At 37.8% G+C, this 27392-nt stretch overlaps 1 protein-coding gene across 1 annotated transcript; it reads right to left on the reverse strand.

The window, feature by feature from the left end:
* On the reverse strand, positions 1-26592 carry Usp44 (ubiquitin specific peptidase 44). Its single transcript, XM_047549153.1, has 6 exons — positions 26521-26592; positions 12758-14250; positions 10251-10446; positions 7557-7665; positions 1581-1786; positions 1-258 (listed from the first exon to the last, which is right to left on the reverse strand). Exons 2-6 carry the CDS (start codon positions 14180-14182, stop codon positions 59-61), a joined length of 2136 nt encoding a protein of 711 aa, XP_047405109.1. The 5' UTR covers positions 14183-14250; positions 26521-26592; the 3' UTR covers positions 1-58.
* Between the last annotated feature and the right edge of the window lie 800 nt (positions 26593-27392).

Consider the following 27392-nt stretch of genomic DNA (forward strand, 5'->3'; position numbering starts at 1 on the left):
CAGCCCTTTTAAAAAGTATATATACAAATTGCAAGAAGAAAGCCCCGCTATCTTTGGATCAGTTAAGGATTTCATTAGAAGAGGTATCAGCTTCTTCATTGGTATGTTGGCTACTAGACAGGAGCTCTGGAGACAAGAGTTTAGAATGTCCATTCTCAGTTACTCGCTGGGTATAAAATAAGATATAAGCTTGGGCCTTGCATACTTCGTCCATAGTGCACATGCTTAGCTTGGAATCATTGCAGTGTACCCAGAACCCTAGAGTGAAGCATAGAAATAGGATGTTTATAAAGGAGCCTCAGAAGTTTCTAGTATAAAAAGCTAAATTTTACTGAAAGTTAAGTTTCTTTCTGAAAGGAAAATAATTTTCTCTGCAATTAGTTTCTCCAATGAGAAATAAAACTCAGGTAGTACGTTACAGTTTATTACTAGCTCTTGCTAATTTAGGGTTGAATTAATTCCTATGTGGATTATATGGGCTTTTTATAGATGTATGTGTATGTGTATGTGTTTTGGTGACACTATTTTCTGTGGGGGTATTGGTGGCAGTGGTTCATTCTTTATTAAGGTACCAAAATGAGAAGAATGAAACCTAAATCCAATCACTTTCTGCTAGGATTAGACTGTCTTAGGAGGGTCATGGAGACAGCAAATAAAACTAGTTATATATGTTAAACTTGTACTCTGTTGCAAGTATCTGTGATCTGTGCATTAGATGTTAACAGAATGAACTGAATAGGACACTGCTATTGCATGTATGTCTTTAAGAAAAGTATACATTTTCTGACTTTAAATTAGCAAGACCATCTTCATTATTGTGTCCCCAAAGCTCTTAAACCTCAAAAGTACTGCAAACCTTCAGAAAATACAATATTTTCTGCACAACTTCTCCCTACCCCACCCCCTTTTTTTCAGTGCTGGGGGATTGAACCCAGGGTCTCTCACATGCTAGGCAAGCTATTTCCCCAGCATCCTCCCGTTTTTGGTATTGGGGGTTGAACCTAGGGGTGCTCTACCACTGAGCTATATCCCTAGTCCTTTCTTTAAAATTTTGAGACAGGGTCTCATCTGAGTTGCTGAGGATCTTGTTAAATTGTTGAGGCTGACCTTGTGATCGTGCTGATTCAGCCTCCCTTGTCCTGGGATTACAGATGTGTGCCACCAACACCCCCACCCCCAAACGCCACCTTTGAAACCAACATACTTCAGAAACATTCTTATTTTTTTGGTACTAGGGATTGAACCTAGGGTCACTTAACCACTGAGCCACATCCCCAGCCTTTTTTTTTTTTTTTTTATTTTTTTTATTTTATTTAGAGACAGGGTCTCACTGAGTTGCTTAGGGCCTCACTAAGTTGCTGAGGCTGGCTTTGAACTCACAATCCTCCTGTCTCAGCTTCCCAAATCGCTGGGATTATAGGTATGCACCATAGTACCTAGCACTTCAGAAACATTCTAAGAAGAAAAGTGGTCAGGTGGCTTTGCTTAAGATTATTTAGTGGCCAACTCACAAATTGCTAAAGCCTGAACTCCAAGTTTCCAAGACTAACCCAAGATAAAATAATTTTTCCTATCTATACCTCCTTCAGAATTATAGCAGTAGGCAGTGTAGTGTCCTGAGCCGAATCCTTTCCCATGGTGCATAACTACAGCAGATAAGTCATAGATAAAGCATTCTGGTCTGAGGGATTTCAGGGTCTCCCTGCAGCAGTATGGCTCCATGTTTAAAGTTTCCTCAAAGCCAACATGAACACCAATCTTCTCTCGATTATTACATCCTGACCACCTGTGAACAAAGTAAACTAATCAGCAAAATCAAGGGAAAAGTAGCACATACTAGGTTCAAGACAGTTGCTAACAATAAGACCACAGAGAATAAGAAAAAATATATAAATGTAAAAATAACAATAAAACATATATAATTTCCTTTTAATGATGAATTGGGTATAAATGAAGAGATTTAGGTGTACTTACCAAATAGGTCCACAATCAGGTTTTAAAATACATATTTGCCTTCTGTAGTTAGGTGATATAGAGGAAAATATTAGCTTTTAGAAAATTATATAGCCGTATGGGCATTTTCCTCCTCTAACAGATAAAGTCAAGGCTCCAGAGTTTTTTAAATTCCTTATTATTTCTTATTGTCTTGCCACAGCATGAAAAGGGTATCCCAGATAAGAGAGATGATATGCATTTTTCTTGGCCAGTTGTGGAGGAAAGAAAACCAAACAGGGAAACCTCTTATTTTCTCAGAACATTTCAGAGCTCTTTAAACTTAAAAAAAAAAAAAAGGAAAGGAAAGGAAAGGAAAGAAAAAGAAAAAAAACCAGAAACTGACCTTGCCTGTAAGTCAGGATAATATCCATTAGTGATAGGATAATGTCCCTATATATTGTGATTTTCTCAATATGCTGGTCATGCCTCCCATTATTGGATCTAAACTTGGCAAGCAATGCTTTTCTTATAGGCATACTATGAACTGGAGCTACAGGGGAAAAATCATGTGTAAGTTCTTTACAAAGAATGTAATCCATTTTGGGATAGGGGACACTGACAAATGATAAACAGATGGAAAGTACTAAAACTTGAGGTTTAGACAAAGGACAAAGGAATATAGACAGGGTTTAGAAAGAAGAAAAGTAAATGTGAAAATGCTCAGTACCATGTAAAATGGTATACTTGTGTGATACTGTGAAATATTTGTTTTTCCTTTCACTGTTAACTGACATAGCTTCCTAAGACTTTGAAATCCTTCCGGTGAGTACCTTGTATGCTAACAGGATGACTTGTGGCTAAAAGCTCCTAGGTTGCTTCAGAGATGGGTGGGTACTGGTTGAATCTTTCAGACCCATCTCCACCTCCAGGAAACTGAACACTGCTAGCCAGTAACTGAATCAACCAGGCCTCCATTAAAATTCAAAAGAAGGTTGGGTGTGGTGGTATACATTTGTAATTCCAGTGACTGGGGAGGCTGAGGCAGGGGGATCATAAATGCAAGGTCAGCCTCAACAACTTAGCAAGACCCTATGTCAAAAAAAAAAAAAAAAAAAAAAAAAAAAAAATAGAGCTGGGCATGTAGCTCAGTGGCAGAGTGCTTACCTGTCATGTGCAAAGCCCTGGGTTCGATCCCCAGCACCACAAAAATAAATAAATAAATAAATAATAATAATAATAATAAGAGGACTGTGGATATCACTCAGTGATAAAGCTCCCCAGGTCAATCCCCAGTACCAAAAACAAAAAACTCAAAAGGGTCTCCAGCAGCTTCCACATAGCTAAGGATGTGGATGTTCATGGAGGGTGATGGGCTGGGGAGGGCATGGAAGCTCCTTGTTCTGTGCATCTTTTTCATTTGGCTGTTCATCTGGCTCCTTTAACATATCCTTTGTGGCAAATGGATGAACTTAAGTATTTCCCTGAGTTCTGTGAGCTCCTCTAGCAAATTAATAGACCCTGAATAAGGGCTTGTGGGAACCTTGATTGATAGCCAGTCAGTCTAGAGTTCTTAAGTCTGGATTTGTGACTGGTGTCACAAGTGGGGGCCAATCTGTGGGCCGAACTCTCAAACTGTGGGATCTGATTCTACCTCCAGTTATAGTTTTAGAATTGAACTGAATTAGAGAACACCCAGCTGGGGTCTGCTGTAGAATTGCTTGCTTGCTTGCTTGCTTGGAGGGGAGAAATCCCCATGGATTTTGGTAACCAGAAGTCACAGAAATACCCTGTGAGTATAGAAACTGACTCTACACTCCACCTACGAAATGTATAAAAGATTCTGCATCCAGTGCACCTAGAACTTTGATAAAGATTGGAGATTCAACACATAAAATAATGGGAATTACTTAATGTGAGAAGCTTCTATCATTCATCCTCACTTTAGCTTTACCATAAAATTCAAACCTTATGTTACTTTGTTAGCTTAAAACACTAATAAGACATCAGAATAGAAAATATTCATTCTCCTATCAATAACAGACTGGCTACCCAATGTTTTATACTGGTGTAAATATAACAAAATGATAAAGAACAAGATAATACTACCCAGAATTCATAACAGCTTTTCTTCTAAGAGGGAAGGGAAATAGGACTGGGAGGTAGACACAGTATTTCCAAGATACATGAAAAATATTTTACTTCTTATTCTTCTTCATAGGCTTCTGTTGCCCCTCCCAATCCCATTTCATCAGGCCATTTTAAAATGCTATAGAGCAAATTATCCAAAATTCAGAAATTAACACTTATTAAATGCTGTGGATGATGATTTGCTTAGATCATTCACAGAATGAGGATGTACTTTTTCTGATAAACTTTATTTCTGCTTATGTAGCTAAGTATATACTTTACTGGTTTGAACGTCTTTTAAAATTTATATATTAAAATTCCCCTATTACTTGCTCCGTAGTGATGTGTGATAGATGCTACTTTTAAGCTTATTATTTTTTTGGATGTTTTTTTCTCTATTGTTAGTGAAAACTTTTTCTCTAAGCATGTGGCTACTTGGTAATTCATTCCAACATACTATAATTAGCTTTCTATTTGTACTGCCTGTATAGACAATTATTCAAATTTATATCTTGGCTTATTTTTTCCCCATTGTTCTTAATTCTGAAGTATGATACTGGTGTTTGTGTTTTACAGTGTAATCTATAAAGTGTAGGGCCCTCATTTTCTAATACATTTGCTGAGTTCTGTCACTTTCTAAACACAGCATTCAAGTATAATTACTAAAAATAATTGTGATAGTTTTTAACTATATATTTGCTTATATTTACAAGTTAATAGTAAACTGGATGAGTAAAATGTTTCTCTCCACAAAAGTACTTTAAAAGCACATCTAGGGCTGGGGGGATAGCTCAGCTGGTAGAGCGCTTGCCTCGCAAGCACAAGGCCCTGAGTTCAATCCCCAGTACTGCAAAAAAAAAAAAAAAAAAAAAGCAAAAAAAAAAAGCACATCTATTTCTAGAAGAAAAACACCCCCCAAAATAAAAAGATCCATTAAAAACTGGGATTTATCTTTTATACCCGTTTTATCTTCTGGAAAATACAGCAGTACCTTTTGAATAGATGAAGAGAACAGAGAAAGATAAATGCAATAGAGACAAGATAAAAGTTTCTGGAATCAATAACAAACAGTATGAAGATTAAAAATGTTTTGGGTAGAAGATGAAGGGAGACAGAATGTCAAACAGGTCTGAATTAAGAGTGTCAAGTGTCAGATTCAAGCAGCACCCACGATGGGATTAAAGCAGCAATTAGAAGAGCAGGAAATTCTTCAATAGTTTATAGTAACCAATTAAGAATCAATTTAACTAACAAAGGTTTATATCCTGGGGCTGGGGTTGTAGCTCAGCGGTAGAGTGCTCGCCTCCCACGGGTAAGGCCCTGGGTTTAGTCCTCAGCACCACATAAAAATAAAATAAAGGTATTATGTCCACCTACAACTTAAAAATGTATTTAAAAAAAATTTAAATCAAGTCTATCTTTTCAGAATGTTATATATGTACGTACTTTGTCTCTCCAATCTCCATTACCCTTGTTATATTAATAAGTAAATTTCTTTTCAGTCTACATTATTTTATACACAATAATAGGGCTTACCTCATTTTTCACTAACCCTTTTGTTGTATACTCTCTCTATCTACCCTATTCCTTCATCCAGACTTTTGTTCATGTGGCTCCCTTTGAGTAAAGTGCTCCTCCTCCTCTATACATACCATTCATTCACTTAATAAATATTTTGGGGCATTACTATGTGTGGACCATGGTTCTGGGCCTTCAGATATAGGGATGAAACCACTAAGTCTACTGAGTTTGTCGTCCTGGAAGGAGAGAAATAACAAGTGACTTAATTGCAGATACTAGGTTTTGCTTTTAAACAAAAATAGGATACTGGGAGATGGCTGGTTGGTGCTATTTTAGAAAGGACTTCCCTGAAGATGCCACAGATGAACTGGGACCTGAATGATATAAAGCCCCAGAGGAGCCCTCAGAAAGGCTTTGGGAAAGTTTTAGCTATCTAAATCCCTCCCTCCGAGTCTCTGATAATATTTATATGCAGTGTGTATATTTCTACTGCATCATTATTTCTGTGCATGCCTGACTATATGAAATATTGAACATCTTGCGTCAGAAATCACTTACATGCTAGGCACAGTGGTGCACGCCTGTAATCCCAGTGGCTTGGGAGGCTGAGGCAGGAGGATTGTGAGTTCAAAGCCAGCCTCAGCAACTTAGTGAGGCCCTAAACAACTCAGCGAGACCCTGTCTCTTTAAAAAAAAAAAAAAAAAAAAAAAGGCAGGGGGCTGAGGATGTGGCTCAGTGAAGTGCTCCTGGGATCAATCCCTGGTACCAAAACAAAACAAACAAAAACAAAACAAAACAACAAACATTCACATGGTATTCTCTGATTATATTTTTTTGTGTGTGTGGTACTAGGGATTGAACTTGTGTGATATACCACTGAGCTATGTCCCTGGCCCTTTTTTTAAACATTTTGAGACAGAGACTCACTAAAAAGTTGCTGAGGCTGGCCTTCAACTTGTAATCCTCCTGTCTCAACCTCCTGAATAGCTGGGCTATTCCTCCTGAACACCTGTAAGTATGCCCCAACTGAGCCTGGCTGCTGGTAATACCTTTAACAGCTACAATAAATAGCTGAATGATTAAGGTTAAAGTAATCAATTCTGGGGAGTAGTACTGAGCAAAGAGGTTATTTTATTATACTAAAGTACTTGAATTTTTTTAAAAAAATATTTTTGGTTGTAGAAGGAATTTTTAAAAAGCATTTTTTTTTTTTTTTAAATTACAAAGACAAACAGCAACAACCTCATGGGTCATGGGCTTGACAGCTTTCAGATAGTTACAGCATGTGAAGTAACTTTTTCAGTGGGTCTCATTCATTAAGAGAACAATAGCTCCTCAGGTTAACACAGTTCACGCTAAGTATAAAGCCATTTACTTTGATTAACCAACAGATTTGCCAATTAATTTACCTGATTATTTCAGAAGGCTAGGGTTTTGGCTTTCTTTAACCACTTTGAATTGAACTGCTATACTTTTGTGTGTGTGTATGTGAGGGGATGGTGCTGGGAACTGAACCAGGGGCCTCATGCCAGTGCTCTACGACTGAGCTGCATCCCCAGCCCAAAGTGCTATGCTTTTGATCACATATTTTCCAAGCACAAAGCATTAGGTCAAACACTCCAAGTTATAGATTAAATTTTTAAATATTATATCTTGAAAATGATGAACATGAAACACTATAAGCAGATTTCAATTTAAAAACATTTAGCCAACCAAAATATAAGGATACTTCTTAGTAATGCATTCTACACGGAAATGCTAATTAAAGGTTAGTTATTGAGTATGAATTGTGTCTGCTGATCAAGGCTTAAAAAAAAAAAAAAAAAGTAAATGTAAGTCATCTGCTAGCTAAGTATATGGTATTAAAATTTAATCCACCAGATGTGTTCTTTCAAGTTTTGAAACATTCTAAGAGGCAATGACCAAGTTAGAAGTGTATAATTGGTATGCAACTAATACTACTTCTACTAACCTGAATCGTTTGAGGTGTAGTCTGAGAACCTGAGGTAGGTGGCATATCATAAGCTGTTTTTGGGCTTCTGTGAGTACAACTGGTTTTGAGGAAAACCTTCTACGCTTTGCTATAATATCAAAGAAAGAATGAAAAATCAAGTTTAAAGATACAAGGAAAGCTGAGTAAACCCCTTTAACTCAGACATGAACTAATTAAACATTTACTATGCTATGACTATTGTACTGTGCTAAAGACATGGGCTTTGCTTTCAAGGAACTGATGATCCACAGTTTTAAAAATGAAACTTATGAGCTAGTCAAGTTAGACATGTAAGTAAATAAGCACATGATTTCATAAAAATTCTGCAAATAAAAGAATGAAACATACTGCTACATATTTAAAAGTGGCCAATTAGTAGGAAAAAGTTAAAACTCTAAATATTTTAATATACATTTCCCAAAATGTTAAAAAAATGTTTGTTTACTGAGGCTAATCAGGGGCCCAGCAAGGATAGGGTACTTACTATCCAGAACATCCCTCCAGAAGCTGGAGAGATGGCTCCTCTTGGAGAGCGCTCACAGAACATCCCTCCACCCTTCCTGGGGGTCCACCCCAGGCCTGGCTGATAGCCTCAGAAAGTGGGCCTTTCCCAGCTGTGCTTTCAAGGGTTCCCTCACTCAGGTATCTTATTTTTGCTATTTTAGTACCAGATCTTAGATAAATAGAATTTGAGATTCTTTTTGTTATTCCTTCTGCTTCTCTAATGCTCTATTTAGGTATTGATCCTGTCCTGGCTTTCTGGCTGGGTCACTGCCTGCCGAAGTTTGCTCTTATGTCCAGGACTTTTCCATCTTGTACATTAGCTCTGACTCTAGCCACAGCAGCAGCTGCTTCTCATGTAGGAGGCAGAATCATTCCACCATAGAGCTGTGTTCTAGCTGTCTCCTCTGGCCACCAGAAGCCTTTCCTCCAGGTCAATAAGCACCCTAAGATCCAGGTACCTGGCTATTGATGAGTGCCCTATACCTGCCTCCTAATTTTCTCCTACAACCTTATGGTCTACCAGTAGCTACAACTCCTTGACTCATATATTTCTTTTTTCTTTTTTAAGTACTGGGGATTGAACCCAGGGGTGCATAACCACTGAGTCACATGCCCAGCACCCCCACCTCTTTTTAAATTATTATCATCGAGACGGGGGCTTGCTTACTTAGGGCCTCATTAAGTGGCTGAGACTGGCCTTGAATTTGCAATCCTTCTGCCTCAGACTCCCGAGTCACTGGGATTATAGGCATGCACCAACCCACCCAGCTAACTCAATACTTTCAGCCTTTGCCTTTGTGTATTCAAGCAGCTCTTCTAGGTCAGTATGCATTAGCCCCAGTAGACACATACAAACTCAGTATAAAATTGTAATTTGCATCCATAGTATCAGTCTATCCCAAATTTGGTGATGAAAGCATCTGGGACTGTTAATATTTATGTCCAAGAAAAGACACTTCATCATAACAAAATTGAAAAAGGCTATTTTTACTAAAACCTTACATATCTTAGGCTACTTCATAATAGAACTCACATTAGCACTCAGAAAAACATTAAAGTCATTCTAGAAAACCATCAATTAATGTAAATCTCTTTAATGCTGAAACAGACAATGTTTTCCATTAAAAGTTTATTACTGGGGCTTGGGACATAGTTTATGGGTATAGTACAAAGGACCTGGATTTTATCCCCAGCACTGCAAAGAAGAAAAGTTTAGATTCTAGAATCTTTTTCTGAGACATGGAAATTAGGAAGAATATCTGAAAGTGCATAATAAACACTAAAATTCCATGTATACACTGACATGTATTTATTGATGTGATTTTAGACACTTTCCTTGGAACAGATGCTTCTGCTTGAGGTGGGGAGTTCATCTTCTAATGTGGGGTTCCTGTGCATTGCTCTGAGAGTTCTTATCATACTGGAATTATTTATTATTATTATTGTTGTTATTATTTGCAGTGGTGGTGATTGGACTTAGGGTGTCACACATGGTAGGTAACCACTCTACCCCTGAGCTATATCTCTATCCCCTTTTAAAAATTTTTAGGTAAGGTCTCACTACGTAGGCCAGGTTGGCCTCCAACCTGTGATCCTCCCAAATTGCTGGGATTACTGGGTTGTGCCACTGCACCTGGCTTATAATGGATCTTAATTTTTGTTTCCTCCACTAGGAATGTGAGCACAGGTTAATTCTATATCCACAGCAGCTACAACAATTAATACAACAGAAACAGTAGATGTTCTGAATCTATTTTTAAGAAGGCAATTGGCATAGTAATAGTTCAGCTATATATTATTTTCTAATAAATATGTAAATACACACATTATCTATGTATCAACGTTTTGATATGTAGCAAAAAATGTCATAAAGGGAATTTCATTCACATGATATGCTTTCCTTTGCCACTTTATTCTACTTCATGTCAAATTTAAATTTATTTTGTGAATTTCTTCTCTTAACTGACTATAGGATCAAAAATTTTTTAATGTCATCAATAAGGCAAAACAGTTCATAAGTGCTAACCATATAGTAGAGATATCTAGTCTGATTTCTTTTGATGAACTAAAAACAAAGTTTCATAGCTACTTAAGGAATTTCTTCTAGCTTCCTCTTATTTGTATTTCTCTTCGTTAATCTTAGAAAAGTAGACAATATACTATACTCACAGTTACATTGGTCACATACGTAGATTTTTCCTTCTAAAACTTCAGTTTCTGTAAATTTGGCCAACATTTCAGTAACCAGACATGGCTGGGAAGCAATATCTTTTCCATTGAATTGGTATCTTTCTGGAAATTCCAGTGACAAATCCCAGAAAGGTTCTATGGTATTTGATTTGTTGTCACATGCAAGACATGTAACCTGCAAAAAAAATATTAGTTCCTCAGATTGCAATTCTTTAAAACATTAACTCCTTTCACTTAGAGATCATTGCCAATAAACAAACATTTCTTCTAAAATGCACCATTAGAATGCTGAATAACTGGCTTTATATTCTTGTTAGTTTATAATTTTTCATTCCAAAAGATTGCATTAAACCCATTATGAATTAGTGTGCTTCAACTACTAGACCTTCACAAAGCCCCAACAGCAAGTCAGCATTCTGCTTTATAGAATAATAAATGCAGATGAGTTAAAAACAAAACAAAACAAAAAACAACCAAATAACCCCAACATAAGTCAAATCTAGAATTTAGGCAAAAATTCTAACTGTGCTCATTTGATAGGCACACATTGTGTGTGTCTGTGTACACATGTAGTGTGTATACATATATATACATAAGATATATATATATATATTTATATGCACTTAATTTAACATATTTTATGTTATTAGGCACCAGGTTCTTTGCCCTTTTTTCTTCATCTTTCACTGATATTTTTCCTCACCCCAAATCCTCTAACCTCTTAATGCAATCCACCTATTTGAGGAGGCAGGGTGCTTGCTGGGGATCGAACTCAGGTCCTCTCACATGCTAAGCATATACTCCAGAACTGAGTTATACTCCCAGCATGTCAATCCACCACCTTAAAAATAAGTAAAACACTATTTTCATTATGCAGATTTTGAAGCCCAATGAACTGGTAATTTCAAAAGAATACATATAAATAATGTCATCATAGTTTCACTTAAATCATATACAACCCCTATCCAAATATAAAAAACATGGAGTGGGTTGGGGATGTAGACCAGTGGTAAAGCATCTGCCTAGCATGCACAAAGGCGGCCCTGGGTTCAATCGCCAGCATGAAAAAAGAAAACAAAAAAATCCCCCGAACCACAAAGAAGTATTCTAACAACTTATATAGGCAATGCAGTATATGGAAGGGAAGGGAAAAAAGTAATCACTGAAACATCCAACAGGATTTAATGTCACCAAACCTGCACATTATTGAAGAGACACTAAGGGCTAAACATAACAATTATTGCGAAGAAACTCTTTCATACAAGCTACATTCTTGGCACAGGCAATGAAATGAAGAAGCCAGTTCTATTACAGGTTTTAGATATAACAAATTAACACAAAGAACACTCTTGGTGGTTAGTCTGGGGACTCATTAGCACCTGACCTTTTAAGAAGTTTCTTGAGTAAAAAAAAAAAAGTCATTCTGCAACTGTTAGAATCTCCTGTGAACCAGTTTTCTGAGTTTATTACATATTGAAAGGGAAAAGGGGCTTGAGGTGTGGCTTAGTGGTAGAGCATGGGTTTAGCAACATTCTAGTAAAGGGTGCTATAAAAACAAAGGTGGTTTCATAGTGGAAAGTTGAACTAAGAAACAGCTGGTGTACAGGGGGAAGAAAATGACCTAAAGGCCTAATTATTTCAGTTAAAACAAAAGCAAAGCTGTGTGCTATGGAGAAGTAGGAAGTCTATGTCTAGTAACAGTTCACTCATTATAGAGAACATTCAATTAGAATCTGCATTTGTAGTTAACATTTCACAACGGAGGAAACTGTTACAGTAGTAATTAGAATAAAGGAAAATCATTTAGTATTATTTCTCTAGATAAAATCACATTTGTTTATTTTAAAATTTTCCTACCTACTTGTAAAAGACTGACACTTTGGCTTTATAGAAAGTACTCCAAGGCTACTCCTTGCTCCCTGAACTTGTTCAAGTGTTAGCTGGGCGGAGTAGTGCACCTGTAATCCCATGACTTGGGAGGCTGAGGCAGGAGGATCACAAGTCTGAGGTCAGCCTCAGCAACTCAGTGAGACCCTGTCTCAAAATGAAAAAGGGCTGGGGTATAGCTCAGTGATAGAGCATAACTGGGTTAAATCTCTAGTACCACACATATTTCCCCCCGCCAAAAAAAAATAAAAAAATAAATTGCTTCAGTGTACATGAAACCTATTACAGAACATTAGCATCTTTAATCTCTGGAATGAATGTAGTATTATTAACCTAGAAAGTTCTGTTTCCTAATTTCCCCCTCCCCCTCAAAAAGCTTCTCATTCCATGAACACAGAATTGTTTTCCAATGATACATGAAGAGAAAAAACTAAATGAGTAGGCTGACTTCTTCATACACTGGTTAAAAAACCACTTCATATATTGGTTAAAAAACTAATTCATTTTGACCTGAAATGGAACAAGTTCAACCTTGATGTGCATTTCTGGAACTTAACTTTATGAGTTCAAGAAGAAAATAAGATTTTAAAAATCCATACCTGACTAAGAAGTTGTCCATGAAAAATATTATTTACGACATTCAGAACCTGTTTGATAAGTTTCCTTTGGGAAGTAGGGATAAGAGCTGGTAACCTGGTACCAGTTGTCTCTAGTTCATGTTGTATTTTATCTAAAAGTTCACAAAGAAATTCCTGAGCATCTTGTTGGGCATAACCACGAAAAGCAGGAATTACCCTCCACACTGAGTGGAGCATAGCAAATGGTGAGACCAGTGCCCACTTTCCAGACCACATGACTTGAAACAAAGTATGCAATTCATGACAAAGAGAAATGTACTGTGAACTTGGCTCCCTTGGCTGAATAAGTTCCATATTTCTACTTTTTGATGCCCCACCACTTAGTCCTGATGATAAACTTGGATGTCTGGAGCAAACTAAGCCTATATCTTTTTCTTGGCATTCATTCTTTTGATGTACTACTGTATCTGTGATGGGTGGATGCTTATAAGATCTTGTCTTTTCACTAGCAGTCACAGTCAGCCATTGGTTCAGATCAAGCTTTAAAAAACACTGACGAAAAATAAGTAAATGACTCAACACCTGAAGAACAGAATTCATATAGCAAGTATTTCCCAAATTTCTCAGTCCTGTTACACCAGGAGTTCCTATTGGCCTTCGTTTGACTGGGGAGTCACTGCCTTTTTTAAATCTCACATCTTCTGAGGTAGATATCACTTTATCTTTTGCTGGTGATGCTGGAGTCTGTGGTGGTACTTCAACAGGAACTATTTCAATGGTGGTGGACTGAACTAGACCTTGCAAACGTAAACTCTTCCTTGGAGGCATACTATCCAATTCTGCTTTCACTTGATACTCTAATTCTTGGTGTCTTTTTTTTACTTCTCTTTTTGCTATTTTTTCCTGAAATAATTCTTCTTGCCTTTTTCTTCCAATGGGTGATTGTTCAAACCAAGTTCGAAAGATTTTACCCATGAGCATCCTTCTCCTGTGCCAAAGAGCAGTACACATTTGATCTTCATTTTGAGGCAGAGATTGGGTGCCATCATGTAAGAATAAAGAATTGTCACTTGTACCCACAGACCGCAAAACTCTTCCACTACGAGTTGTACTGTGATAATTTTGGCTTTTGATTGCACTTAACGTACTTCGTAGTAACTTCAGGTCTCCAGTTGCATTATCATTAAGAACATAATCATCACAAAGATAACAAAAAACATACATCTCATTCACTTCCAGTGCAACAGGATGATTGCTTTCTTGAAAGTGCTTGAGTGCATGCTCTTCAATGTATCGTCCACAGGCAACATGAGAACAGCTGAGGCAAGCCCAAATAGACTCAGTTGTATTGCAGTCCACACAATGCCATTTCTGAGGGTTGAGAATGGAATGGTCTGGAGCAAGCTGCAACTGCCCAACGTGTTTGCATTTATCCATTGTTAGCATTTATTCAGTCTGTCTGAGAAACACATAATCCACACGACTCTGTTCACAACACTTGAAGCACCTGAAAACTAAGCAGAACAATGTCAATTTTTAATAAAATAAAAATCAAGAAGCCAGTATTCCTCTTTTATAACATATTTTCACAAGAATAATGTAAGTTTGTTCTTTCTACTCCTAATTTCTGGGCTGCTTATCATGAATTTCTATGCATCCTCTCCCCTTGGCTTCCCTAATCTCTCACTCACTTTGCTCTTAAAGAACACATACTTTGGTACTGTGTCTATCTACAATTTAAAAATATATATTTTAAAAATATTTTTAAAGATCACTTTAGTTTCTCTTTAAAACTTTTGTTTTTTAATTTTCTGCCACCATCTAGTGGTGAAAAATAGGTAGTGGCCACTTTTACACAGAAAAGTCAATCTTGTTCTGACAAAGATCTATCCTTTTTACCAGCACTAGTTTGCTGGTAGTTCCTAAAACATTGCTTTTCTTAAACACATGGGCTGGCAAAACCCAAATAAATATATCTCACTGATATTTACTAACATTCTAAGGCCTATGTGCAGTTACCAAAGCAAACCATCATTAAAAGCATGTATTGGAATTCTACTCGTGCTTCATACTAGACGAAAGTCTTAAAGTTCAAGAGAGTTTTAACTTTTCTAAACTTCATCTGTTAAAAAAAAAAAAAAAAAAGAAAAGAAAATCATTCCAACTTCAAAAGAATTGTTCAAAGATTGAGATAACAAATATTTATCTGATGGTAAATGCTCCATAAATGGCAACTACAGTGAATAAATCTTAATATGCTATTTAAATAAATCATAGTAAATACTTGACTTAATTATATTAAGCTAGTCCTTCCATTTAGTAAATCAATAATTACCTTTAATTCAGGGTTATATAACATACTCTAATTTGATAGACCTGACAATTTGCCTTGGGGAGAAATATAAGAGAATATGCTTTTATGTTCGACTGTTCTCAGGAATGTACAAAGATATGTACACAGAGGAAGAAAATAAAGTGGATGGCAATACGAGTCATTACATTTTAGCCAGCCTAAGGATATCCAAAATTAGAAGTGCATTCCTTTTTTTTTTTTTTCTCTTTTTTAACAGTACTGGGGATTGAACCCAGGACCTCATACCTGCTTGCCAAGGGGGTTCACCACTGACCTCCGTACATCCCCAGCCCTTTTTTAATTTTTATTTTGAGACAAGGTCTTGCTAAGTTGCTGAGGCTGGCAATCCTCCTGCCTCAGTCTCCAGTATAGCTGGGATTACAGGTATGCACCACTGTGCCCTGTTTACAAACTTTTTTTTAAAAGTCCTATATAATTTAAAAATTTTTTTTTAGTTGATAGATCTTTATTTTATTCATTTATTTATATGTGGTGCTGAGAATTGAACCCAGAGCCTCACACATGCTAGGCACACGCTCTATACTAACCCACAGTCACTCCCCCACATAATTTTTAATTCACAACTTGCTCTTTTATAAGTCAGGAACACTTCTGTGATAGATACCTTAAAAATAATGGAAAAAAATTATTAAAAACTAGTGATTGGGGCTGGGGAGATGGCTTAGTTGGTAGAGTGCTTGCCTTGCATGCCTAAGGCCCTGGGTTCAATCCCCAGCACTGCAAAAACAAACAAAACAACAAAAAACCCAAACAACTAGTGATCATGAGACATTTTTTCATTGATTTAACATAAACTGAAGTCAAGTTTCAGGGTGCAGGTGAGAACCTAGCTACAGAAAACTAACAATATGTAATATGACTGTGCTTTAAATATTAAAGGCAATAAAATGATCTGAATTTCAATGGTACCTTCAAGTGCCATCTCCAGAGCCCTATGAAAACTGCAAACATAAAGCTGGTTTTTGGTTCTTTCTTACCTCTCTTTGTAAAATCTCTTATGGATCAGAGGCTTCTTTTAGATAGCAGTCCTACTAAGCATAGACTTAAGACCTACAAGTACCAACCCACACATATACACACATTTCAAATACCCATTTTAAATTTACTTCTCTACCCTAAAAATTTCCTAAGTTCTAAAATTTGGTCATACAAAGTATGTTATTAGAACTCCTAGTATCCAATAATAGTTGCTAATGAGACATCAATGTCTAACATATTCCATTTTCTTATATCCTTCCAGTTACTAAAGCAAAATACCTTAGTCATCCCAGGGAATTTCCACACCAATTCTTCAGGAGAAACAGCTGGTTCTACCTTCAAAATATATCTAGAATCTGACTATTAATTATCTCTTCTGCAACCAACCTGGTCCAAGTACAAACAAATCTCACCTGGATTATTGCAATGAGGCTTCTACACAGTCTCTCAATGCTAAGTTTACTGCCATCAGTAGTTTACTCAACACTCAGCAACAATCTGCCTCTAGATGCAGACAATTGGGGACCAAAAATGAAAAGTCAGGAGACCCTTGCTCTGGTCCTCCCTGATTCATGTGTAGTCAGCAGGGTCAAAGACTGTTTGAGCCTTCACATACCCACTCCCTAGTACCTGGGTCTTGGGAGAATCATTTGTTCCCATCATCCCCATAAACTTGTTTGCTCCTAGGATCTATGGGCAATATAAAGCCACTGAGAATTCTGTAGTAAAGAATTGACATGATCAGATCCATAGGTCACAGAGAGATCTGAATGGCAAACAGGTTTGGAAGAGGGGTAAAAGAATAAAGAAACACTACGAATTCAGAGATTATAAGGAAATTAAAGCTGTAGCAGTTTTGAAGAAGGGAGCAAAGGTAGACTCAGTGCTTAAATACTGCATAGGAGAACTGATTCAATTTGGAAGTTCAAGGAAGAATTTAAGGTTCTCTTTCTTCTACTTTTATTCAAAATGTATTGAGTTAAAAATGCAGAGAGCCAGGCATGGTGGCCCATGCCTGTAATCCCAGAAGCTCGGGTGGCCGAGGCAGGAGGATCCCAAGCTCAAAGACAGCCTTAGCAAAAGCAAGGGACTAAGCAACTCAATGAGACTTTGTCTCGAAATAAAATATAAAATAGGCCTGGGGATGTGGCTCAGTGATCAAGAGCCCCTGAGTTCAATCCCAGGCGCCTGCGTGTGTGCGCGCACACACACACACACACACACACCAAGGAAAAAAGGCGGGGGGGGGGGGGGCAGAGAAAATTTATTTAAACATGCTTCTGGCAAATCACAGACAATAATTATTACTTCAAACATTTGCAGAGAAGACAAAAAGAATACTATTTATTTACACTCAAAATTATTTTGTTTAAAAAAAATTTTTTTAAGAGGTGAAATGAGTTAACACCTTACAAACACTCAGAAAAAGAGTACTGAATAGAAAAAAGCCTAGAAAGAAAATACATATTTATTCTGTGGTTACTGCTGAGTAATGAGACTAAAAATTATTATATTTTTCTCTTTATTAATCCAAACTTTCAAATTTCTAAAAATAATGTTAATTGTTTTAAGTAAAAAACAGTTGAGAAAGATAGTGCCGTAAACAGAGGCTAAGTTATATACTAACCTCTTTATTCTTTCTTCTATTCTACAAATGTATTCCCTTAGTTACAAGGAAATTTGTTTCACTGCAGTTGTTACTAAAAAAATATATTTGGATGTTAGCAAGGTCCTTGACCTTCAATAGGAAATGGTATCTATAGTTGAAGTCTACTCAATGCAAGACTGTGAAAGGGTGATATCTTGGTGACATACCATCTCTCTGAGAGGTGCTGTAGTAGGGGAGCAGTATCTCAGCAAAATGGCTGAATCGAATACTCTGGAATGCAAATGCCTCAATTTAATCCTTGGCTGCATTTACTACACGTTCTACATACCTCAGTTTTCTTATCTGTAAAATACTAGTAATAATACCAACAGGTTGTTGAAGGAATTAAATATATGCATATGTTTAATTATATATAATTTATATATATAATATATATATACACACACACACACACATATATCTGCCAATAATTCCTGACATTTAATAATATGGCCCTGAATATGTTTTAGCTGCTAATAATACTAACAAAATACTACAAATGCTAGTTTTGAGTTGATCACTTTTAGCTATGACTCCATTCTCAAATAAGGCAAATAATCAAGATGTTAGCCAAGAACTAAGGTCTGACCTCTCCCACAGGTATTTGCATTTTAAAAGAGGGTCTCTCAAAAATCTTTTTAAAATCCAAAGATGTTAAACCAGAATGGTAGAACGACAGCTCATGAGATTATTATTTTAGAGCAGGGGGTCCACTTACGCCCTCTACTTATACAAGAAACCAGTAGGGGGCTGGGAAGATAGCTCAGTTGGTAGAGTGCTTGCCTTGCAAACACAAAGCCCTGGGTTCGATCCCCAGCACCGCAAAAAAAAAAAAAAAAAAAATCAAAGAAACCAGTAGGGAGTAGACAGCCAAGGGAAGGTCAGGGAGCAAAAAGTGGCTGAAGAGGCAGGCGGCTGCCTCCAGAAATGTGTGTGCTTTCCTGCCTGGAGCCAAAGCTCAGAGACAGTTAGGATGGCATCCCCAAAGGGACCTCATCAAAGATCTAAAAACTTAAGAGGAAAAGAAAGAAGGATGGTAGTAATTACTGACACTTCCTATTTTTCTCTACTGTATTCACAGTACTTCTTTTCATTGCTAATTTGCTGCTGGGAACTTAGGTTACTCTGGCTCCAGCACATCGGATTTATGATTTTTGGCAGTATATTGATTTTAAGGAGATATAATAAAAACATTTCTACATCCCTTGAGAAGATTCTGACAAAATATTACTTGTACCTATACAATAGTCACCATATAGTTAAGATATTCTGAATAATCTCTATAAGTAAAGATTTAAATTATCTGTATTATCATTTTCATGCATTTAAAAATTTCACATTTGAAATTCAAAATAGTAGCAATTGAATGGTTTTTTAAAACCATATATGCTGGGGCTGGGGAGAAATCTCAGTTGGTAAAGTGCTTGCCTTATAAGTACAGGGTTCAATCCCCAGCACAAAAAAAAAAAAAAAAAAAAAAAAAAAAAAAAAAAAAAAATTCCATATATGCTAACTTTAAGAGATGTATCTACAAATATTCTAAAAGTTTTTCTTCAGTGCTTAAAAACAAAAATTTTAATTTGTTCAAGGGGAAGCATTCAAACTGTTTAATTGTTTCATACATATAACTGAACATGCATTTTTGCTTTTAGAATTTCAGCAAATTTCTAAAATTTAAGAATATAATTACATCTGACTTACTGAAAACTAATTCTTAAATAAAACTATCATTAACGCATTTATAAAACAACTAAAATTACTAGAAATCAAATATAAAATCTTAAAGAGGGTTTTTTTTTTTTTTTTTTTAATACTGGGCACTGAACTTAGCAGTGCTTAACTGCTGAGTCATATCCCCAGTCCTTTTTATTTTGAGACAGGGTCTCACTAATTTTTTAGGGTCTTGCTAAATTACTGAGGTTGGTTTCGAACTTGCAATCCTCCTGTCACTGAGATTGCAGGCATGCACCACTAAGCCTGGCTTACTAGGTATTTTTAATGAAAGGTTTAACCACACTCCCAAACCAAATAAGATCACATATAAAGTACTGTTTACAATTCAATAGCCTAAAACTACTTAGCAATAACTTTGTAAAATTAATTTTCATTTATTCAAATTATAACACATTGCAACATACAATCCAACATGTAAAATCTTTCTGACCTGTTTTAATAGCTCTTCAAACATCTTTTCAACAATGAGTGCATCCTACCAAGGTTCCAGTAGAGGTTCAATGATAGTTCTAGGTAACTACCTACCCTTAGCTCTAATCATTCTGAACCATTCTCAGACACACCTCAAACCCAGTTTACCTAAATACCCTTATCTCACAGGTTAGCTTCTTCTCTTAATTTTTTTAAAAATAATCCTATCCTTTGGGCTGGAGCTCAGTGTTAGAGCACTTGCCTAGTATGTGAGGCACTGGGTTCTATTCTCAGCACCACTAATAAATAAATAAATAAAAGGTCCAACAACAACTAAAAATGTATATTAAAAAAAAGATATCCTATCATCTAAGTGCCTAGACCAGAAATCTTAAAAAGGTATTTATTTTTATATCTCCCTCACATCTTTTCCCCTCCTACATGCGATCTGTCACCTGTGTACATAGGGTTAACCTTTCCCCTAAGTCTTAACTCCTCTCCATTTCCACAACTGTAATGCTTATTACATACATTTGTATACCATTCCTAAAGCACAACAGGAGCCTTCAAATTGGTCTCATCATCCAAACTCTACTACCACACTCCAAATTAATCTTCAAGAGTGCTTTGAATCTTCAACTCTTATACTTAAAATCCTCCTATGTTTCCTACTTTCAAACTTTTGAGACTTAGAATATGAAATTTTACATCAAGCCTAATGAATAGGGTATCCACGTGAAACACTCTGGAACAAGGGTTTCAAAAACAATTCTTATAAGAATAATATAGTCTGATATTTCCTATTCTATTTCATTTTTTTTAAGTGCTGGTCATGACTCACTAAACTGATTTCATAAAGTTTGGTAAATGATGCAAATAAAAAATATACCTTTTTCTTGCTTTTGAAATTCTCTAGATTCTAATCTATCTTGCCTTATTACCATCTTTCTGTCAATGTGCCCTCTAGCCAAGACAGACCTCCAGTTAATTTGCAGAATTCATCTTCATCTTTCTATCCTTTAAGGCACCAACCCCTTCATAAGGTCTTCACAGTCAAAAAAATAAATTAAAAAAAATAAATTTTTTCTCCTTTAAATTCCTACAGAATTTCAGTTGACCATTGTAAGTCACTTGTCAAATATGAACCTTTGTGTTTATTTGTGCACACAATACATCCTTGCTCTGTCACCTGTCATGTAGGCTTCGTATGCTCAGGGAATGACTGTATCTCAAACATACCTAACTTTAAAAAATTTTTTTCTTAAGGGCTTTGAGAAGACCTCAGAGATAATATAGCTACATTGTGTCAGGTTACCAAATTCTTAGCGCAATCAACTAGTGTTAACTGCAAATCTAACTTCATGACATGCAAATCTAACTTTATGACATTTGTATGAGTGAGTGAAAACAGGAAGTCAAGGATTCCAAATGACCAAAACTCACTTTCTCTCAATCAAGTGATTCTGGATCAAGTAGTCATTTTTTCTATAATCAGTCAAAGCAGTCTCCCAATATTGGTTGATGTTACTGTTCTATTTTGTCTATTCTTCACCAGAGTCTACTAAGTACCATATCCCATGCTACCTGCTTTCAGGTATCCAAAATAGATGTTAGAGAAAAGTAAACTGAAATATTTTACTCCAGCCCCAATTAAGATTAAATTTTGTTAAGATTAAATATTTAAATAAATATTCATGTTCTAAATAAATATAAGAGTCAATAAAAAGCTGGGTGCAGTGGCACACTCCTATGATCCCATGCTACTCAGGAGGCTGAAGCAGGAGTTGGAGAACAGTCTTGACAACTTAGCAAGACCTTGCCTCAAAATAAAAAAAATAAAAAAGGCTAGGGACAGAGCTCAGTGATAAGTGGCCCTAGCTTAAAATCCCCAGTACCATTCCTCCCCCAATTTAGGAAGGTAGCTAAATTTTCTTACTTCAAATATTAACATTTCACTTTAAATCCTAGTTATCTTCAAAATAATGATCTTTTCACCTTAATATCTTAAAAAACACTTGGATAGAAAGCATAGAATAGTAAAATACAGTTACGAGGATTGGAAGTTCCTACAGAAAACAGATGTCAGTAGTATTAAACACATAATCTAGATCTTCTCATCTGTGGAATTAGTGGCTCAATTTTCAGATTCTCTACTTTTAAAAATGTTTAAGTAAATGTCAAGGAAGTTACTGTGAAAATAAACACAAAATAGTCAAACTAAATTACCATTTAATAAAGTGAAAGAATAAGGGTAATCCTAAAAAAATTAAAAATAACTTAAAATCTGAATAGAAGCAAAAATAAATTACTCTAGTAATAACTTCCCCCTCATGGCTCATGCAAATAATCTTCATAGAACATTAACATTTTATATAATTCTTAGTGTTTTACATGGATAATTTTATAATTACAAAATTGTTAAGACTATAAAATTAAAACTCTTTAATGTGGTTTATTAGAGTTTTCAAATTGTAGCACAATATGCACTTTTCTACTCTCACAGGTGACTAGTCACTTCCCACACAACCTGTTAAAATGTTTTTATATACACATGACAACATTTTGGATGTTTAATTTTTGAAATTCTTTATAACTGGGATATGTACTAGTTTTTTTGAAAAAAAATTTTTGTAGTTGTATATGGTCAGAATGCCTTTATTTTTATGCGGTGCTTAAGGATTGAATCCAGTGCCTCACACATGCTATGCAAATGCTCTGCCACTGAGCTATACCCCCAGCCCTGGACTAGTTTTTAATAGGAAATAGGCATGCACATTTTGTAGAAACATACATACATTCTACTTCAATTGAAAAAAACAAAACAAAACAAAACAAAAAAACCAAGTACAATTGGGAATAAATTGGAATAAAAAATTGTGTAACAGTAATTTTTATCTCAATAAAGAAAACACTGAAAACCAGGTGTGGTGGTACACATCTGAAATTCCAGCAACTTGTGAGGCTGAGACAAGAGGATCGTCAAGTTTGAGGCAGTCTCAGCAATTTGGTGAGGTCCTGATAAAGGGCTGGGAACAGAGCTCAATGGTAAAGCTCTCCTGGGTTCGAACCCAGTACCAAAAATCAAAAACAAAAAACAAACAAAAAAACACTTGAGACCTCCGAGAGGGATGTATACTGAAGCAAACATGTCGAATCTTTAATAATTTTTGTAAGGAGATACATTTAATAGTAACAAAACACATCCTCTAAAAGTTATTAAAAGTACTAAGGTTTGTTGTTTTCCATAATAAAGCTAGGGAAAAGTGGTAATTTCAGTAGGAAGTATGCTTTAGGAATTACATACCACCATAATCATTACACGAACTTGGTAAGAGTGAAAACAGTTTCATCCAGTTTGGAGTCACTCCTTATAAGCAGTTTTCAATTTTCCATTTACTTCATGGAACCATAATAGTACCCTGTCCTCTTAAGAGATGTCTGTAAAACACCAAGGGTCAAGCTCAGTGCTTGACAGAAAGGGGTTTGATATTTTTGAATGAACAAATTATTGAACAAAATTAACACAATGGGCTCTCAAACTCTCTTAGGTACACTATTATATCTATTATGTGCTTTGGCACTTCTCCATGTCAATCATCATGTATTTCCTTTCCTTTATCCCTAGAAAAGCCTTGGTTATTCTTTCTTCCTTTAGAAATCCAGAATCTATAATTACCCTGATCTCGCTTGAAACTCCTCATTAAACAATAAAGGATACCTACCCCTTTTTTCCTGGGCCTTCCCTATGTCTCCAGCATGGCTCTCCTGAAGCAGGGACTGACTCTAGTTGGAAGTGTTTTAAGATAAAACTCCCAGAAAACAAGTTCTAGCTCCCTCTGAGTTATTTGAATACCTTACTCCCAACTCCTACTTACAAGCAATTAATTCATGAGTAATATTATCAATGTCACACCAATGTATTTATACATCATCCTACTGCAGTTAACTTAATAATGGGGAAAACATGAAAAAAATACTGAGCATTCTATTTTAAGTTCAGTAACTGATTTCAAATTGTATGTGAAATGACTACACATGTTGGGCAAGGTGGTACATTCCTGTAATCCCAGAGACTGGGAGACTGAAGCAGTAGGATCAAAAATCTAAGACCAGCCTCTGTAACTTATGGAAACCCAGTCTCAAAAAGGGTGAAGAATGTAGCTTAGTGGTGGGGAACCTCTCCAGTACAGATAGATAAAAAATGCCTAAATTCTTCACTTGTTCTAGTACATCTATGATTTGGCCTAACAATTATATCCTTAGACTAAACATCAGGTTTTTTTTTGTTTTGTTTTTTTTCTTGTGGTAGGTTAAAAAAGTTAAAAATGAATTATTTGTTTTCAGGGTGTCTGAAAATACTATGCATACAGTGCACTTTTTACAATAACCTTTTTGCCAGAAAGCCTGTATTTGCAGAATCTCTTTATATTTTAGTTACTTGTCACCTATTTAGGCTGGGCCTAATAACAAAACTGTCTCCTGTAGTCAGTGAATGATTTGGCACACAATTTCTTTCCCATATTGATTAGACTCCTGAATATATGCCCCAATCTCTTTAATCTCCCTCCTGGGACAAATGTATTAGAATTTGTTTGTTCTGGCTAACACTGCAGGACAGGGAGAAACTTCAAAGCACCTTTTTTTTTTTTTTTTCTTTCTGCTACCAAGAAGCCAAAAAAACGGTTCCCTTCCCTTCTCTGTACCTCTACCATTCAAAAACCAAATTCGACATTCACAGGGGATTTTACTCCAGGCTAAGTAGTTAGTCTGATACCAGTCAGATTCTGCCCTCAAACAACCTAATCAGTAGAAAATTTTCTTAAATACCATTAGAATACTATAATACTTAGTAAGATTCAAGTGTTTAGAAAAAAAGTTTGGAACAATTTTTTTTTTAGTACAAAAAGGAAAAATCTACAAAGGGTAGGCAATTAGGTAGAAACAATATATTTCAGTTATTTAACCAACAACTTCAACAGATTTTCTATTGTAAATATTCCCAAAAAAAGCATACCATTGAATATTATGTTAAATGCTGACTCATTTATCACTTGAAATTCTTTAAGTTAAAAAACCGCAAACAATTAGGATTTGGGAAGAAAAAGACCGATGCACAATTAAAATAGCGGGAAAATTCCAACTTTCTAAACTGTACACATTGAACTATTTGTTCAATATCAGAATGTCTCAATTTCAATTTGAATAGTCTACAATATTAAATACTGGATTGAAAAATCTGACATCCAGCTACAAAGATCACAAAACGCTGTAGAAATCGGAGTGAAAAGAGAAAACCGGAAAGTGGCAAAATGTTTCCAATCTCTTTCAAATTCCGAGATGCTAAATTAGGGACAAAAGGATTAGGCTCCAAGGATACAAAGTTTCATCTCTGTAAGGAAAAATAAACATTGGCTCTCGAGTTATGAAATATTCTATAAACGTGTGTTGAACTCCTGCGTGGATCCACATCTGATTACATCCAACAGTCAACTCCTTTTTGTTTACACCAAGTGCTGGTTTTGAAGACAGCTCAAAATGGAATTCCGGGTCCAAAGTGTTACCACCCCTACTTCTGCCCCACAGGCAGCTACTTAACAGATAATAAGGAATTCAAGTGCAGGGCCTCAAGGTCTTATTTCCATGCTAATTTCACAGCACCGTTACTTGCGACATGATAATTAGGGTTTAAAGGGGGTTGGGGGCTTGAGGAAAAGTGAATCTCCGGTTATTAAAACTGCTTTACTTCTAATAAAACTGCAAGAAATTACCCAGTTACCCAGTTATCAGTAACATTTACAACAACTCAACTCTGCCGCTGAAACAATGACTATTTTTCGCTCTTTTTTATGGTGGTTAGTGGGGGTGGGAGTGGGGGGTCCTACCTCCTCAAGCTTGAGCAGGCGTTCTTCCCTTTCCCACACCGACACGCTCCTCGTGCCCCCCTAAAGAGCTGCGCCTGCTGCATTCCGCCCCCTCGAAGGCCAGCGGGATTGATTTTAGGAGGCTGGAATGTCTTTAGGAGGCAGCAGGTGCAGGCAGCGCTGGGACCCGACCGAGGGAAGGGAAATTCAAAGAAGCACCTTCCCCCCAAACAGAGCTCTAGAACCCCTACCCACCCCCGAAAGCGCCGCAGCAACTTGGAGCATCACTCAGCAGTCATCAGAGCCTCGGGCAGGATGCGGTTCTCTCTCCACCGTGCGAGCGCAACCCGGTGCCCCAGCCGGCTCCGATCCGAGACCGCCACTTCTCGGCGCTCCCGCCCCAGGGCAGGGAAGGGCTCCCTTCCGCGTCCTCCGAGACCCCCGCCTCGGCCCGCTCCCGCCCAGGACCCCTGGACCCTGGGGACGCAGCATCTCCTGGCCCTCGTGAGGTGGCCCCCAGAACACTGGCCCGAGCATCGCAAGACCCACCGCAACTTCCCAGAGGCGCCAATTCTAAATTCGCCGGACCCGCCGCCGCCTCCGCGCGCCCCGCGGCTCGCTCCGCAGCCCCTTCTCCCTCCCTCAGGAGCCCCTGCGTCCTGCGCGGCGGGAAAGCGCCGCCAGGTGCCTCCCGGCCCCTGGGCTCCCGTCGGACGTCCGCTCCGGCAGGGGGCCCCGCTCCGCCAACCGCCACAGCCGCGCGCCCTCACGCACTCACCGGCCCGAGCCGGAGCGGCCATCTTAGCGCGCACCCCCGGCCCGCGCCCCAGTTCGGCGGCGGCTGCGGGTCCCGCGGCTACGTCAGCGCTGACGCCGCCCGCCACGCCTCGCCCCGCCCCTGCCGCGGGCCCGGGGCTGCAGGCCACCCGCCGACTCGGCGCGCACGTGGCTCTGCGTGGACGACAGCCGCGCCTCCCGGGCCGGGCTCCGCACCTGTCGCGACCGTGGGGCCGGGAAGGTAAATCCAGCGCTGCCGAGGTGCCAGTGAGAAGCCGAATATTCCGCAGGCGCCCGACACGTTCCCGGAATTTCTGCGACTCACACGGCTTCGAACTGTTGGGCAGAAACGCGCGCCGATTCCGTTACCTTCCAAATCTGCCCCATTTTAGTGGCATAGACATTCCTTCCGAAAACCTGCCCTGCCCGAGTGGGCGGCAGGGTGTAAGCCGCCTGGGCAGTGACCGCTGCGAACCGGGCTTCCTCACCCAGCGGTAGGGCAACTCAGGGTCCAGAATGGGGAAGGCCCAGGGAAGTAAGGGCGAAGGAACGGGATCCGAGTCAGGGGCGCGGGTTAGGCGAATTTGCAATGACCGGTTTAGGATAATGAAGTCCATACTTTAAAGAAACAAGGCACATAGACCTGAGAGGGGTGGGAGGATGAGATCTGCAGGAGAAAGTCAGGCTACAGGTACATAAAAATTAGTCCAGTTCATATTTATGGAGCTCTTACACCTTGCGCAGCTCTGAGCCAGTTCTACCTCAGGTACCCTGTGGAGTTCTAAAAATTAAGACACTGCTCTCAAGGGAGAGTTTAAAAAGCAACAAGACAAACGTGCGAAGTTAACCGGTCAGCCGAATGGAAACTCTTAC

Source organism: Sciurus carolinensis, chromosome 4 (assembly GCF_902686445.1).
Source record: "Sciurus carolinensis chromosome 4, mSciCar1.2, whole genome shotgun sequence".
In the NCBI taxonomy this organism is placed as follows: domain Eukaryota; kingdom Metazoa; phylum Chordata; class Mammalia; order Rodentia; family Sciuridae; genus Sciurus; species Sciurus carolinensis.